Here is a 17656-nt window from a genome sequence, read left to right on the forward strand (position 1 = left end):
GAATATGTTACCTCACTGCATTAGACTAAAAGAAACAGAAGGTGTTGTATTTAAGCTTTAAACAACTCAAGCCATTTGATAATAGTACTCAGTAGAGAGATCTAGAGGGTTGCATGTTACAGTGCTAAATTCCTGTTATCTAGTGGTGGAACCCTAATCCAGTTTTTGGGTACCCCTGACCTAAAGTAATGTTACCACTGACCAACTTCAGAGTGCATTCCTTTGATGCTGTTTATAAACAGTAAGCCTGCCATCATCTAATGTGCCCCAAGTCCTGTGTTTAAGGGTGTTGGCCCACAGGAGATCTCTCACCCGCAGTTAAAAATTTCCCGAAATGCTGTCCACCAACAATCACCATGGGAAAACATAAGCGGGGCTTAATTTTCCAAAGTCGCTCAAAGTTTCCAACAGTAAACTTTAAGATTTGTTACCCAAAGTTGTTTTGCAAGGAAACTTTGAGCAACTTCAGCAAATGAAGCACTGTGTATGCTTTCCCACCAGCAATTTACATAATTGCAAGTGGGAAAGCATTTTTGGGGAGATTAGTCTCCTGCAGTACCGAAGATTTTTCAGGAGCGACTAATCTCTCCATGTGCCACTACTCATTAAGTTGCAAAATAAACCTAATTTTAAAGTTAAATTTGTTAAAGTTATGCTGTACATAAGCAGATAATAGGGTGAGACAAATCAAAATGGCCCATGTGTTGCTTCGTCAGCTGCAAAATATGACTGAACTGGGTTTATGTGTTCTGTGGTTATATAAGCTGTGGTTATATAAGCTTGAAATGATAAGTTATGCTACCCCCATTTTCCCAAGTTATCTGTTTACTAAGCCCAATACCCAATACCAATACAGTTTGGTTAAATTAGGGATGGCGATTCCCTGTCTCTAATGCAAGGATCCAGTATTACAACCAGGACAATTAGCAAAGCCAGTTTGAGTTGAGATTTGAGTTGTGCTGCAGGCTGGTATATTGGAGCAAAAACCAAAATGAAGCAGGCCTCTACAGTTGGGAGAATTGGTTTTAAAGGAAGTTTTCCATAAGTTTGAAGTGTTAATTCAAAAGGTGAATGCCATTTTCCCACCTAGAATGGAAATAAAGTGCAATCTCTGTTCATGGCAGTTCTAGACAAAGGGCTGTAGTTACTGCCACAGTTTGCTCCAGAGCCCAAAGATCAGTCCAGAGTTAAAGGTTACAGACCCAGAGGCCTACCAATCCTAAGCCAAATTACACATTTCTCTAACTTATATGTATTGCTCTGCCTGGTGCCTGCCACTGTTTCAGTTTTTCTGGTCTAGTCCACCAAAAAATTATTTGGTGGTAAACTGTTATGTAATGGCAATATGATGAATCTTTCCTAATATTGTGTGCTTTCAGATGAAGAGAAAGAAGATGAAACTAATTTTGATTTATTCGAAATAAGTAACATAAATAAAAGGACAATTGGAGCTAAAATATTTCGTGGACATGAATCCAGCTCTCCGGCATACCGTTTCCTTCGTTTTGATCACATCCCTCCAATTAATAATGAGAAGATGAAGCAGATAATTGAGCTGATGCAGCAAAATGAAGGCTTTATTCTTACAGCCACATTAAAACAAGACAAGAATAATAGGGGGACTATAATTTCCATTGAAGGTCCTGGTATCTCCAACAGACTCTTTGAGCTAGTTTCTAATGGACGAGCCAATACTTTGGATCTAATTTATTGGGTTGATGGATCTCAAAATGTTATATCCTTGGAGGATGTTGACCTGGCAGACTCACACTGGAAGAACATTACAGTTCAGTTGTTGGGTGAAAACTTTAACCTTTATGTTGGCTGTGATCTGATAGACAGCTTCCAATTAGAGGAAACATTTTATGAGCATCTAAAGGATGATAACATCAAGATGTTTTTAGCCAAGGGTTCAATACGTGAAAACCACTTTAGGGTAAGTACAATAGTATTGCCAGTGTTAAAAATATATTGAATAATCTACCTTCTACTGATTTTAAGGATTCCAAGGCCTTTATTTATGCTATGGAAAATTGAGGTGACTTCATGTGGCTTTTAATATTCAGCATCATTTTCTGTTAGTGTGCATTATACCTTTGCTGGGAATTCAAACAAAGTAAAGACAATTTAAGCAAGTATTAGAGTGTGAATTGTGGCCTTTAAAGAAGGCTGTTGGTGGATATAGCAACTAAAGGGGTTGTTAAGCTTTTTTAAAAGTCTCCCCATTCTGTCCTGACATTTCAGGCAGTATGGAATAGTTAGCAATATTTACTCCTCTCCAAACTTTTTTCTTTTAAAATAGAGAACTTCATGTCACACAGGAAAAGAAGGAGGAGGTGGTTGACCTTCTACTCCACTAACTTTATGCAAAGACCAGCAGACTTTCCTTTAGTAAGAGCCAGGACAGTGCCAGCTTTAAGTGCTACTGTGCATGTCCTGTCTCTTTTATTCTTCTTATTTGCATAATATACATTTAATTGCCACCCAATATGGTCAATGTTATGCTAATGAGTAGAAAAAGACGGTGAATGCACAGTAATGAAAGCTCACAGTTCTGTAACTCTTCCTGTAGCAGCACTGTCTTTTAAAGGGTACATATACCATAACACAAAATCCCCCTACTCTTGTGGTCCATGATAAATAAGATAAGGTGGTGGCTTGAATCTGTGCTAAAAATTATTTTAAAAATGTCCCTTTTCATTGGAGCTTCCCAAAGTTCCCCAATGTTCCCTGTCTGGGTCTCAAACTAATGGTGGGGTGTCCTAACGGTCCCTTCCAGAAGCATAGTAGGGGGTGGGTAGGCAGTTGTAGTAGTAGTGCTGTAGTTCCTTATCAGGTCTGCCTAGTTGCTGATTGATTTTCATCCTGCAGTGCAAAACCATTAGAACCACTGACAGGAATACCAGACAGCAGAAAGTGGAATAGATGGATGGGACTGGCAGGACTTTTGGGAAAATTTTCAATAAAGCAGTACAAAACTTACTTTTCTAAGCACATCCCTTCTATATTTAGCGGAGTATAATGCAACTGAACATTCTTGTTTTTTTACACAATATGTCTCCCTTAAACACAATAAAATCTCCACATTTTTTTTAGCACTTGGAAAATTTTTATAAAGGTGAACTATTCCTTTAATATTTCCTTATAATTATTAGATAATGGTTTATTGGTACTATATGAATGGTGCCGCAAGTACTAATTGTGCTCAGATAGGCTTTATTATTTCACATGGTATTCATTGTCTTAGTCTAACATGACTTATTTTCTTTTACATTGCTCCCTCAAAACAGGCTTACTGTCCTTAAAGTGGACCTGTCACCCACACATAAAAAGCTGCATAATAAAAGTCCTTTTCAAATTAAACATGAAACCCAAATTCATTTTTATATTAACACATCCAAACCCATTATAAAGGCATTTAAAAATCCCAGCTGTCAATCATATATTGCCTGCCCCGCCTCTATGCCTTAGGCATAGAGGCGGGGCAGACAATAACTTTAGCTTTCCGTTCAGCACTACCTAGATGTCACTGCACATCTCACTTCCCCCTCCCTCCTCATCAGCTAATTGTGTAGCCAGTGCAAGGGCAAGGGCATCTGGTCCACATTCTGGCACATAAACAAGATTTTGGCATGATACAAAGTTTGCCTTCATAACAGTGTCCACAAAATGGTGCCTGCCTGCTTGCTTTGATTGAGTAATTCAAAGACGGAAGGAAACACAATTGATATTATCTATATAGCGTAAGTAACGTTTATTTTGCTTAACTAACAATATAGAAAATAATTTGGAGTTATGTCTTGGGGTGACAGGTCCCCTTTAAGTTTAGCAGCTGCTTTAACACTTTGCAGGCTGACCAATTGTCAGTTTCCAGGCAACTAGTCACTTGGCATTGAATAAACATGAACTTGGAAATGTAGAATCTTCAGGGCTGGCACTTGAGTGTCAGGGACACAGATTCTGCCAGCTGTGGCAGGTAAAGTGTTTGAATAAAATTCAAACCCCCATATGTTAAAAAAGGCACTAACCAGGTGCAGCATCATAGGAAAAACTTAGTGCCTTTTATTACATAACCCCCAAAAAGCTTTACAGACAGATATCTACTATCAAACCTCTTTTTTTGAAGGTTGTATAATTCATACATTTATATGAAGCCAAATTCTCAAACCAAATAAAAACCTATGCAGATATAGGATCCTTTATATAGAAACTTTCTTATCCAGAAAGCTTTGAATTACAAAAAGGCTATCTCCCATAGACTCCATTTTAATCAAGAATTCCTTTTTCTCTGTAATTATAAAACAGTACCTTGTAGATATAATGAATCCTTATTGGAGGCAAAACAATCTTATTGGGTTTATTTAATGTTTAAATTATGTTTTTTTAGACTTGGAGTATGGTCATACCCGAACATTCTGCATAACAGGTGCCATACCTGTATAAGCTTTTTAGACATCTTGTTCAGTACTAAGCAACACAGTTCATGGCCAAACACCACAATGATATAGTATCTTTAACAGTTATTCCTCATGGTATATCAGTGTATTTAAAGAAAAACAGGCATTGGATAGAATAGGAACCTGGAAGCAAATACATTTCTAAAGTTTATGTAGATTGCACCTTCAGTATTTGTCAGTGGATGCTATCTGTACTTTTTTGTGCAACTTTTTGGAAATGTTAATAGTGTGTTTTCATAAAAATCTCTTTAATCTCTTTTAAATTACCTTTTGCAGGGACTGCTTCAAGATGTGAGACTAATTTTTGATGTTTCAGTTGAAGATGTTTTGAGAAAGAAAGGTTGTCAGCTTACCCACACAGGTACAGATAATATGTGCAAATGACAGTATTGACTTTGCATATAGCTTGTGTACAATTTGAAGCATACAACTCTATGCAGGGAGTACACTGGTTGCAGTGTTCTCTTTACCCTTTTAGGCCATGTATGGAATATATTATCCAAAAATCCTTTATCTAGAAAGCTTTAAAATACAGAAAACTTAGTTTCCATAAAGTCCTATTTAAGCAAACAGTTCTTATTTTTTGGCTCAGGTCTCATTCGAGATAATAGATCCCATACCTTTATATTTATTGGTGTTATATAGCCCTAAGGTGACCTGATCTGAATCTTTCCTTTTAAATCTACACAAGCAAAAGTGCTGTGGTATAGTAAAAAAATGCCTTAAACACCATAAGTGGTTGTACCAATAAAAGCAGGCAATTTGGTCCCTCCAGACCAAGTTGGCAGACTATTGGTCCATCTATGGGACCCACCCATTGGCCTGCCTGACCAATATATATGGCCACAAACCAGTCAGATATCAATTGGGCAGGTTTGAAATTGAGTTTGAATGAAAACCTCATCAGAGCACTGGTGCAGACATGCCTCTATTGACCCCAGTATATGATAAAATCATTGCCCCTGGGGTGCAGTACTGTCTTTTTCGCACTCCAATCTATGTCAAAGTGCTCAGTGCTACAGAACTAATGCAAATGAATAGACCATGCTGAAAAGGATCAGTGGAAGTACAAAGTTTTCACAAAAATCTGTTTGGCATTGACTTGGTATCTCAGATGTGTTTTTATAAATGTCATTATTAAACTCCTTCAAGTTTGATAATGCTTTCTCCTGCTTCTCCCTGGTCTATATGTACAAGATTTTAAGTATACAAACAACATAACCTTTTGCTTGCAGAGTAAGAATGATCTACATTGTTATTATGTACATTTGTTTTGCATACACAGAGCAGAGGGTTATTATGGAAAAAAAAATTTTTGCATTTAAAAAGGAAGTTAGATAGTTGTATATGGATTTATTAGCATTTTTGAGGTCCATAAATAAACTAGCAGGCTACAGAGATTGTCATAAGAGAGGACTGCCCATTGTGAAAAATTCTTTATTTTCTTTGGCTCACATTTCAAGAACATGACATGCCAACACTCAGCATGGGTTGTTGTGGATTTAATGGGAGTTAAATGCCTTAGCTGCATTCCCTTAAGAGACATTGGATTTTCACAGGGGCTTGTCAGGAGGTTAAAGAGCATTCCCTCCTGCACAGCTTTCAATGTCAACAATTTGTAAAAAAAAGTTATTTGCAAGACAGTTGTGGTTGTTTTTATTTTTCAAGTCATTAGCATTTTAACAGAATAAACATAAAAAAGATATCATTTATGATAACTCAGATTAAATGGATCAGTTGATGACCTAACTAGCATTTTAGTAATGCAAGTATTTCACTCAACAATCAAATTACAGTACATCTTATGTTAATAACTGTTCAAAACTTCCAAAAGTTATTTCATTCATTTTTTGTTGGTGGGGATATTAAATACATTTACAAATACTTTACAATAAATACAAACATTACAATAAAAACAAATAATTACAATCCCAATCACTGAGCGGAAATGAGTAAGTAGCATAGTTTAGTAGATACTGGATCATACATTTTTTATTTTACTTGCATATTGTATAAAGCCTGAAGCTTTGTTTTTAAAAAAGAATGGAACTGTGTCAAGATGCACAGCATAGCAACAGTCCTACTATGGCCAAACTGGTTTCTCAAAATAAAAACATGGTGGTGAACAATAACATCTGAAAGTGTCTAACATAAATATATTATTTTGTATTGGGTTCTATCTTTTGCTCTTTATATTTGTATATGGGTGTGTGTGTGTGTATATATATTTTTTTTTTAAAGTATTTCCTATTGAAGTTTTCTTTTTACAGTTTATTTCATAGTGAGTGATTTTTGGAACATTTGGAAAACTGAAATAATTACATGAAAGTATTGTAACATACTGCATTTTATATGGCCATTGGCACCCCAGGCATTGAACTATTTTCTGTTTCATAGGTGAAGTCAATGCCATCAGTGAAAAAACAGAAATTCTTCACCTCTCTCCTATGACTATGACTGAATATGTTGGCCAGAAGATAGACAAGCAGGTTGATTTTTGTGACCATTCTTGTGATGAATTGGGAAATATGTTCACTGAGCTGACCAGGCTACGCATTCTTGTAAACAACCTTCTAGATAACCTTCAAAAAGTGGTATGTAAAACAAAATGATACATTACCAAATAAATAAAATGTACACTCTGTATTGAATGTGCCCCAGATGTAATGTTTCTAGGAATTCATGATGCAATTGTTTGGCATTAAGCCATTTTATAAATATTGACATATGTGTCCCTTATTAGTAATATTCATAGATTGGATTCATATGGCTAGAATACAAGATTTCATACACTGTTTAAAAGGAGGAATGTTTGGTGCATCAATAAATATAAGTACATTTTAGTTTTTCTTGAAATGCATTATTTACACTTGGCCATGTGTACAAGTAAGTAAGACATCCAAGTATCATAGTATTAGAATAGGAAAGTTCATTCAAATGAGGCCTCTCAAACAATTTTCTTTTAGTTGATCCACCTGATACTGCCTTCAGAAAACGTACTTAGTTGTACCATTACCTGGTTCTGTATTGTTCTGTATGAATTAATAACAGTAACCATGTATTTTTTCACTTGAGTAACTTATATTACAAGGATCTAAAGGACCCTTTAATAGAGAGCCCCAGGCCATGGCGTATTGATCCACAGAACACAAACCTTCAGGATAAACATACATAAGTACATTTCCTTCTAATCATTATGTAGTAAGGCATTAATATTTAGAAACAATATATAAATGTGCACAATATATCATTTAATCATTTTATTACAGTCTGAAGAGAATCAAGTGTTGTGGGAACTGATTGGGCCCAATAAAACGCTAAAGAACCAGTCAATGTGCTGGCAAGATGGACGTCTTTTTGCAGATAATGAAGACTGGATTGTGGACAGCTGCACAAAATGCACTTGTCAGGTAAGAGTTACATTTTGCAGATTACTTTTGCTGGACAAACTGACATTTTATGAAAAATGGAGCAAAATGTTTGTGTAAAATGCAGAAAAAGAATTTACTGAAATGCACTATAAGTGGTGGCACCACAAAAAACTGTTAAAATGCAGGAAAATGTAAAATGCAGAGAATGTAAAACCAAGGTTTGACTGTAAATGGAAACTTATAGTTTTTTCCAATAGTTATAGACTATTGTACATGGACATATTTCTCATGTCTGTGAGTTGCAAATGCCACATACACTCATATTGCAGTCAATGATAGTGTGGGGGAATAGCTCTAATGCTCCAGACATACATTACATTAAGTAATTGCCTTGACCTGCCAATGAGTACAGGGCTTCCTTTGTATATTGTGGCTGTAGGCACTTGATGTTGTACAAGGTTGAATCATATGTAATTGAAAGGCATGTAAGTGCTCGCGTCATATTAACATGCAATTTACGACCTGGAGCAAACCTTTACCTGCCTCATTCAAATTCAGTAACTCTGGAATTTTAGAAATATTTAGAACATTTCCTTGTATGTTAAAAACAGACAAATATATATATATGTATATATTTATGTTTTCCCAAATCCTACAGTGAATGTAGCAATAACCTGCCATATATTTATATTATTTTTATTGATGGCTTAGTTTTTTTTCTTTTAACAGAATTCAAAAACAGTTTGTCAACAAATTACTTGCCCTCCAGTGCATTGTGCCAGCCCAACTTTCAATGAAGGAGAGTGTTGCCCTATGTGCTTCCGTAAGTGCATCTTATGTAAAATGAATAGAAATAGTGTTGCCACTAGGTTGATTAGAAATAGAAACACGTTTGATTTTAAATGTCTATTTTTTCTTTCTTTGATACAGTTCTCCAGTGTTTCCATTAAATAAGCTTTCTCTCTATTCATTCTGTCACTTCCAAGGTTTTTCAAACTTCTCTTGCCCAATGTGATTATTTATTAGTCCTATCACACTTTCTTACTCTTTAAAAGCTTACTTTATTAAGAAAGAAATCATTAAAAGCTTATTATGGAAAATTATATTTTAACATTAACTGTAATATTGGGGTCTTGGTAGATGAAGTAAAGAGGAGGAGTGTTACATATATATTGATTGGGAATGGTTGGTCATTTTCTGTCACCACAAAGTTGGGAGTCAATGGATTTCTTGTCTTCTAAAGCAATGGATAGTGAAGCTGGCTGGTCTCCATGGTCTGAGTGGACAGAATGTTCTGTGACTTGTGGCTCTGGAACACAGCAACGAGGAAGATCCTGTGATGCCACCAGCAGCAGTTGTGAAGGTTCATCTATCCAAACTAGGACATGTAATCTGGGAAAGTGTGACAACCGCAGTAAGTATATTATTTTCAGATGACGAGAAATGTTCTTGTGCATGAAAATATCAGAGATGTAATGAAAGTCACCATTTATGCAATATCATTGTTCCAATTGTTTGCATCACAAATTAAACATTGGTATAGTTAAATCAAATATATTTTTCAGAGGGCATATTTGGGGCATTTATGTGGTTCTACTGTCATTTTTATAAACCAGGCTAATTGTGAAATTCTACATCTTATTTTGGTATAAAGTTCTGACTACAAAAAAATGTAACTTTCATTCTGTTCAGTTTGATCCTGGTTTACCCAAGACATCTACCTCTGCAGCTGATGTTTGCCAGTCCTGAAAGAATCTGATTCCCTCTCCCCCTTGGTTTTTGCTTCTGGCCCCTGCTGACCTGTAGCACTATTGCTACCTTCTTTCAGTTTAGTATGCATGTTTGTGATACCACTGGCTGGCATTTTTCAGCCAATCAGATTAATGATGTGCAAATGAAATGGGCATGAGCAGTAGTCCTGGATTGCCAAACGTACTTCCTCATCCTCCTTTTGGGCAGGATCTGCTGTCACAAGCAGGGAGTTGCCACCCTAAAGCTGAAGGGAACCCAATTTGTTTCAGAACCTGCAAACAGGAGCTATAGGGGAAGTGGAATCACTTCACTTTTAAAAACCAGCATCAATTAGAAACATGTTTTTATTGGCATGGGCTGTTCTAATGCGGACTTTGTCTAAAGGTGGCCATCCCTTTTAATTACCAAATCAATACACCATGGATACGTGTTTCATTTCATAAGTTTTGTTTTTTAATTAAGATTTTACAAAACAGAAATTGTTTGGGTCTCTTCTTACCACAATGTTAAATGCATGTTAATCTTTGTTTAATTGATAAGTATCTTGACTAGACACATGTTTTGCATTCCAACGTAATCATTATGTCAAGTCAAGCTTGGCGTGCATTCAGATCATGTTGTGAGCAAACTTATTTTCCCAGAATTTTGCTTTAAGGTTTCTGTGTAATAGTACAGGGAAGCAAACACTGTTAACAAAATAGTCACAGGGCCAGAACTGTATATAGTAAACATGCTGGTACTAGGCAATTTTCCTGGCTCTGCTTTCTCCTGGGTTGTAGATATTGACCTTTATTGCATGCCTTAGATGTCTCTTAGGGATCCTTTTTAAAAGAATGACCTCAGGGCTATATTTCAACTCTTTACTTCAGTTCCCTCCTGCAATGTTTTCTTCCTTTGTTTGTTTGTTTGAGAATTTGTACATTTCTGTTCAACTCAAGGCATGAAAGCCAATCTGAGGGCATTAATCATTGATACAGTGATAGCTGCATATCTACTGAGTTCATATTAGTTCAACATTAAGAGATTTTGTTTTTATTACACCCCAAAATGATGGTTTCTATCTAACTCCATGATATATAAGTTTGCCAACCAACCACAAACCTACCTATCAATAACATTGCATTGTTGATTTGTAAAACACATGCTTGTTTCATCAACTTTAACACAGAAATATGTTTAAGAGTGTAATGTAGATTGGAAGTGTGCATACCTGCATACCTGAACTTTTGGTTTATAACTTTTCTGGGTACAAGACCTCCAAAGATGCCTTGATCTTCGCAATGTTTTTTGACTTTCTTTTCAAAAAATAACTTTTACTTTTATCAAATATTTTGAAAGCAGCTGACTATGTTTGTTATATACATGGTTTACACAATGTATAATTGTGTTATTATTTTCTGCTTTAAAAAAGTACGTCAGGATGGTGGTTGGAGTCATTGGTCACCTTGGTCAGCATGTTCTGTCACCTGTGGAATTGGCAATATCACGCGTATTCGGTTATGTAACTCCCCTAAGCCACAGCTAGGTGGGAAAAACTGCACAGGAGCTGGACGCGAAACAAAGCAATGTGAAGGAATCCCATGCCCAAGTAAGCTTCTTGTAAATACATTATACATACTGATGGTTACTGATCCTGTAAAGAGATAGCTTGGTTCATGGAGCCTTTGATTTCTCTGTAAGCTAACAGGTGTGATTTTATCCCTTCAGCTGCTAATGGATCCCCATACACAATAAAGAAGGAACAGATTTGACTCTTGGCACATAAACACAATTATATCTACTTAAGTGCACAGTATGCCCAATGCACTCTGCAAGTCAAATAAGAAAGAATTGTGCTAAATGACAACAGTACAATATTAACTAGTAAATATAAAACAAAATATCAGAATTTAAACACATTACATTACCAAATGGGAATATCTGCATAATGTATACAACAAATATTTATTAAACATTTTTATATAAACATTTTGCTTTCATTTTGTCCGTGAAGCACAGATGTGCCTTGAGACTGCAATGCTGCTAGCATTCTAAAAATACCAATGCATTGTGGGGAAAAAACATGGTGAATGCGAAATTGCACTTTGCTCACTGCTATTGCAGAGCTAAATGAGAGGTAAATAAGCCCTGTTTAGAACTCTTGAATGCATGGATATACACAGTATTGTGGCATTACATTGGAATGCTGGGAATGAATAATGCATCGTAGGTAAAACAAACATGGTGTTGGAGCCAATGTTGAATAAACACTTCTGCTGGGAGTGTGTGATGGGTGGGAAGGGAGTTTGCAAGCAAGTTAAAGAAAACAGTTAATATAGCATAATAACCACTAACATTCTAGTTCTTGAATATCTGTGGTCCAACATTGGTTGGAAATCAATTAGAATGCTTGGCAGCCCAATAACTGCTGACAGCCTGCAGCTAGAACAGTGACTGTTGCCAACAATACTTGCCATTGAACTGTGCATGCAGTATTTCCTCAACACTGCTCTCTTGTCACTGCAGAACTACTATTATTCATTGCAGGCTGAAGCCCAGGTTGAAAATTGCACAACATGAGCAATTATGGCTTTTTATGCAGTTTGAGATAAAGTTGTATATTTTTAGTGATTATTTCTAATCTCGTATTTTACTAAGTAAATGTGTGTTCTTTGAATCACTAAAATCCAGCAGTTTAATTTAAATGTTACCATTTAGTCTTGTTAAATTTTATTTGATAGTATCTGCTGTCAAATTCAAAAAAATATGTTAAGCAAATTCTGGTTTTACTATTTGTTGTTGTTCTTTATTTCAAGTAAATGGGAAATGGGGACCCTGGTCACCTTGGTCCAGCTGTACTGTCACATGTGGTGGAGGTCTGCGAGAGAGATCACGTCTGTGTAATAACCCCAAACCACAGTATGGTGGAAAGAAGTGTGGCGGTGAGCCTAAAGAAAAGGAGATGTGCAATAAGCAGGACTGCCCTATTGGTATGTAACATGATCTAGAAGGCAAATGGTGTCAGCTGTCATAGTTGCTTTGTTTTTATATCTCCTGAATAAATGGTCACTATACCTTATTTTTGTGATTTTCTACATTGATTGCCTAATGAAAATATTAGGAACTAATTATATAATATATGTTTTAATAAATTATATTTATTTATATATATATATATATATATATATATATATATAATGTTAATACATAATTAATAATATGATTTACATTGTCCTTTAAAGGAGAAGGAAAGTGATTTTGGCATTTTACAGCCAATAGATTTGCCACATTAGTGCCACCTAGAACAATATATTTATTCTGAAAATACCATTACCATACCTAAGTAAAAAGCTTTAGAAGCTTTCTCCATTTGCTTAAGATAGCAGCTGCCATTTTAAGTTTATTATTAAATTATTTCCTGCCTGAAGTGTAGCTGTTATAGCTCAGATCACACATTCCTAAAGGGGGGGGGCGAGTTTTTAGAGAGGAGAGAACTGTGCAGACTCTAGCCATGGGAATTAAGGATGTTTCTGAGAGAAGAAGTCAGACACTGGAACATTATGTTTACAAGAATCCTGTGTTTCTTTTGATGAGAGGACTGCAGCATTACTGTAAGTGTTGATGGCTGTATTTACATAGACCTTTCTGAAAAAGCTTACTTAGTTTTTACTTTTTTTTCTCCTTTAACTTGTGGGGGGTATTACTTATTTAGCTTGCAGTTTTAGCAAAAAATTGTTTGTCTGTCTGGCTACATGTTTTGAACTGAACTTCCTTCCATGATTCTTTGAGCTTTGGAGCTTTGTTTATCCTTTTAATGGTCAATAGTTCAAGAAAATGTGCTTGTACTTTATGTTAGATAATAGTGTTCTGTATTGTAGTTTAAACTGGTTTGAAACTTCAAATGACTGGTAGCTATGATGTTAAGTTGTTTTTATGCTGATTAGGTTTAAATGTATGTTTTATACGTAGGGGAAAACATTTATTTGTATTTTTTATCTGCCTATATACAGTATACTGTATATATATATAGAGAGAGAGAGAGAGAGAGAGAGGGGCAAGTAATTTCGTTTGTCTATACATTTCAGTGGATTTGGGCGAAGGAAGAAACCTAGGATTGAGAATGCTCTTGTTATGCAAATATTTAACTGATTTTAAAATAAATACATAACAATTCATTGTCGTTTTTACAGTAAGACAATGTGGTCATTGTTGACTAGTTATTCATTTTGTACACTACCCCCCACCACCCTAGCATTTATTCATTGTATTTCAAACTACAAACAAATGTACATTTATCTTATTAATTTTATAGATGGGTGTTTGTCTAATCCCTGCTTTCCTGGAGCTGAGTGCAATAGCTACCCTGATGGATCGTGGTCGTGTGGAGCATGCCCTGTTGGTTTTGTTGGCAATGGGACGTTCTGTGAAGATATAGATGAGGTAGGACACGAAGAACAAGAAGATCATGTATCGCTTTGTCTTATAAGAATTCATTTGGGTACATTCTGTTGCTATAAATAATGTTTTCTCCTTTAGTGTGTCCTGGTATCAGATACCTGCTTCAGACTGGGGGGAGTTCATCGCTGTGTGAATACAGATCCAGGCTATCATTGCTTGCCGTGCCCACCACGTTACAAAGGTACCCAGCCTTTTGGTGTGGGCATTGAAGTAGCCAAAAAGGACAAACAAGTGAGTATCATTTAATCTCAGTGGGAATTACTTATAGTAAGGGATGTATGTGTACATTTTAAGGGGAGATTTATCAATGTTTGAGTTTGATTTTTTTTTTTTCATGATTTGCTAAAACTCGCACAATTCAAATTTTGTTTCAAAGTCTGATATTTATTAAGTGTAAAAAACCCCAAAACTCAAATGTAAAACGTCTAAAAGCCATATAAAATTTCTAAAAGCCATGTAAAAGCTTTTGAGTTTATACAGAAGTCTATTGAAGTTGGCCTAGGCGAAGTCAAGCCATATTACCAATTCAAGATATTCAGATTTTTCGAGTTTTATTCAAGTTTGTAAACTCAAAATTTCAGTGTATTCAAGGTTTCTTATTTAAACAAGTTTTTCTTATTACTAAATAAGCAAGCATTTGAAATGCGAGTTTTTTTCAAATTATAAATACAATCTCGAATTCACAAACTCAAAAATTGATAAATAAGCCCATAAATGTATAGAATATTTCCACAACCTGGCATGTTAAGGAATCTGCTTTCTGTTTTTCTTTTGCTAACCTGTAAGACCAGAAAAACATACAGAAGCTAGTCCTCTATTAAAGCTTCCGTCTACAGACTCAGGGATAGCTGTCATCTGGTCATTAATCTTTATATTGTGTTGTGGTAAAAGTGCTTAAAAACATAAATGAAAGACATCTGGGAAAAATACATCAGATTCCACTTTTGCAAGTGTCACATTTGAAGTGAAATGAAATAAGAAATTTCTTGTGGATTCCTTATGGGATCATTTCTACTTAGTTTATTTTTTCTTAGTGTTTGAGCCAAAACTGTGATCCTACAGAAATAGTGATTGTATGTGCTGATAACCATCATATCAATTTTATAGGATGTCAAACCAGTTAGCCAAAATTACATTAATGTTTTTCTATTTCTAGGAATGTGAACCTGTAAATCCATGCAAGGATAAAAGTCACAACTGCCACAAATATGCAGAATGTATATACATTGGCCACTTTAGTGACCCTTCCTACAAATGTGAATGCCGAACAGGATATGCTGGCGATGGTATTATCTGTGGAGAAGACTCAGATTTAGATGGATGGCCCAATAATAACTTGGTCTGCGCTGCCAATGCCACTTACCATTGTGTTAAAGTAAGAGCAATAGTGAATGATGAAGTTTATTAAATGTATAATTTGATCTGCTAGACAAGTAAAGCTAACATATTGAAATATGTCACAACAAACAACATTCTAATAATCACAATATTAATAATATTGTTTCACCTGTTCAAGAACTAGCCATACATTTTAAACTAGCCATTCAAAATTTATAGGCAGTATTAGACTTTGCATAATACCAAACAAACCTTAGCAATAAGCAGGCTCCAAAATAATTCTGAGAAGAAAAGAAAGAGCAGATCGAACTACTCAACGTATAATTATTTCACAATGTGTTTCAAGCACACAGGCTCTTTATCAAGAGCAATAAAACAAGAAGTCTTGCAACATCTTCTATTAACAATGGGGCATCTGAAAATGGAAACTTTGCTCAAAAAAGTAAACAATTTTAAAACATTTAAAACTCAGTAGAGCATGAATGGGGCTTTTTATGGTCTAGTTTTGTTTTATTTACTAGCAATTTTTATAAGGAATTTTAACTAGTGTTGCTTTAAGAACATGTTCAGTTAAAAGTGTATTCTTGTTTCGGCAGGATAATTGCCCTCTCCTGCCAAATTCAGGGCAAGAGGACTTTGATAAGGATGGAGTTGGTGATGCTTGTGACAAAGATGATGACAATGATGGCGTAGATGATGAAAAGGTAAACGTATATGTTTGTACCAGCTAATTCCTTATGCTGTTTTGTCCATAGTATAATATCATAATTAGGTAACTGACATCTAAGCCTTTAAAGATTGATTGATTTATTTGTTTTCACTGTATAATTTATTAAAACTATACCCCTGTTTGTATTCCTTTACAACAGCAATACCACCAACAATAGCAACAAATTGCAGCAAAACACAATTTAAGTATAGGTATAGGGTAAGTATAGGTTGTGTGTGCTGGGTTCACTTGGATGGGTTGAGCTTGATGGACTCTGGTCTTTTGTCAACCCTATGTAACTATGTAACAATTTACCTCACATTCACAGGGAGAAAGTGTCAGGTTATACAAGATGGTTCTGCTTTATTATTACAATACATGAGTGTACACAGACGAAGCAGCCAATAACCTATACCAAAGGTAAAGAGGGCCCTGTCCCAAAAAAAGCTTACTGCTTGCAATAAAATTGCCATATTTTAGGCACATCATTGGCCAATGGCTTTTTTATTTTGGTTTTGTTTTCTAAACCTGCGTATAGTTACAACACATCAATATGAAAATACATATAATTTAGGAGCTAAACGTGCCTCTTCAGTAAAATTTGCCATACTTGGTGCATAAGTGTAAAAATGTGGGGGGGGAGGCAGATTGTTTTGGTGCCTCCCTTTAATTATAACAAATAGTCATTGTAAAATTGTTACTAGCCTTCAAGGAAGCAAACACCTCTTTAGCATATTCAAATTATGGATAAGCTTTCTAGGTCTGGTAACTGAAGCAAGGCTCTCACAGGAAAGTACTTTTATTTAGAACACCTAAAACACCAATGTTTCAGTCTCCATTTGAGACCTTTGTCAAGATATTAACCTGGTATGCGTAATTATAAGAAATGTAATTAGAGGCTATGTAGGGCATTACAAGGGTAATAGATTGAGGACACAAGTTTTATGTTGGCCAATCTTGCACCAATATGATGTTATAGTGGAGGGGAAGTCTGTAATGCTATTTGACAAATGCTCATACAAACAGATTAATGTACTTCAATTCTGTGGTTATAGGTTATTTCATAGTTAATTATTCTTTCCTATGAAGAAAGCTTATTTAAATGTCCCTAAGTAAACTTAGGCATGTCTGCATATTGCTGGCAGCTCACTTATCTCTGTTTTGACAAGGCTAACCTCATTACTTCTGGTCATGCACAAGCACATACTGTTCAAAATAGGAATAATGATGTAAACCTGGCTTTTGTTAAGCTCTTTTAAATAAATGTGAGTCTTGTATGCCGCTTCTCGTTCCAGCTCTAATAATTGCTGTTATAATGGATTTCCTAATATCCCAAATTATGTTTTTAGAATTCAAGCATTTCTTTAGTAAACAAAAGCACAGTAGCCAACCTGTGATAGGGGGCTTTCTAGTAATGCCATGTAAATTTGCAGTAGGATGCAACTAGATAGTTCTACTGCTTGGAAGCCTACCACCTTCATTATTCTTTGCTTTTTTTATCACAAAATTAATAATGTTAATAATAAAAAAACAAACTCACTTAGGTAAATGTACCATCAGCTGTAATTAAAATATTGAGTAACCCACTTTTA

At 35.4% G+C, this 17656-nt stretch overlaps 1 protein-coding gene across 1 annotated transcript in view; it reads left to right on the forward strand.

Moving 5' to 3' along the window:
• The window catches only part of thbs2 (thrombospondin 2), a 49052-nt gene that overhangs the window by 17725 nt on the left and 13671 nt on the right, over positions 1 to 17656 (forward strand). The window contains exons 3-14 of the mRNA XM_018094193.2: positions 1380 to 1936; positions 4734 to 4818; positions 6855 to 7051; positions 7727 to 7867; positions 8558 to 8651; positions 9072 to 9242; positions 10992 to 11168; positions 12376 to 12549; positions 13872 to 13999; positions 14096 to 14248; positions 15174 to 15392; positions 15952 to 16059. Coding sequence (XP_017949682.1) covers positions 1380 to 1936; positions 4734 to 4818; positions 6855 to 7051; positions 7727 to 7867; positions 8558 to 8651; positions 9072 to 9242; positions 10992 to 11168; positions 12376 to 12549; positions 13872 to 13999; positions 14096 to 14248; positions 15174 to 15392; positions 15952 to 16059 — 2204 coding nt within the window. The remainder of the gene's footprint in view (positions 1 to 1379; positions 1937 to 4733; positions 4819 to 6854; positions 7052 to 7726; positions 7868 to 8557; positions 8652 to 9071; positions 9243 to 10991; positions 11169 to 12375; positions 12550 to 13871; positions 14000 to 14095; positions 14249 to 15173; positions 15393 to 15951; positions 16060 to 17656) is intronic.

Source organism: Xenopus tropicalis, chromosome 5 (genome assembly GCF_000004195.4).
Source record: "Xenopus tropicalis strain Nigerian chromosome 5, UCB_Xtro_10.0, whole genome shotgun sequence".
NCBI lineage: Eukaryota > Metazoa > Chordata > Amphibia > Anura > Pipidae > Xenopus > Xenopus tropicalis.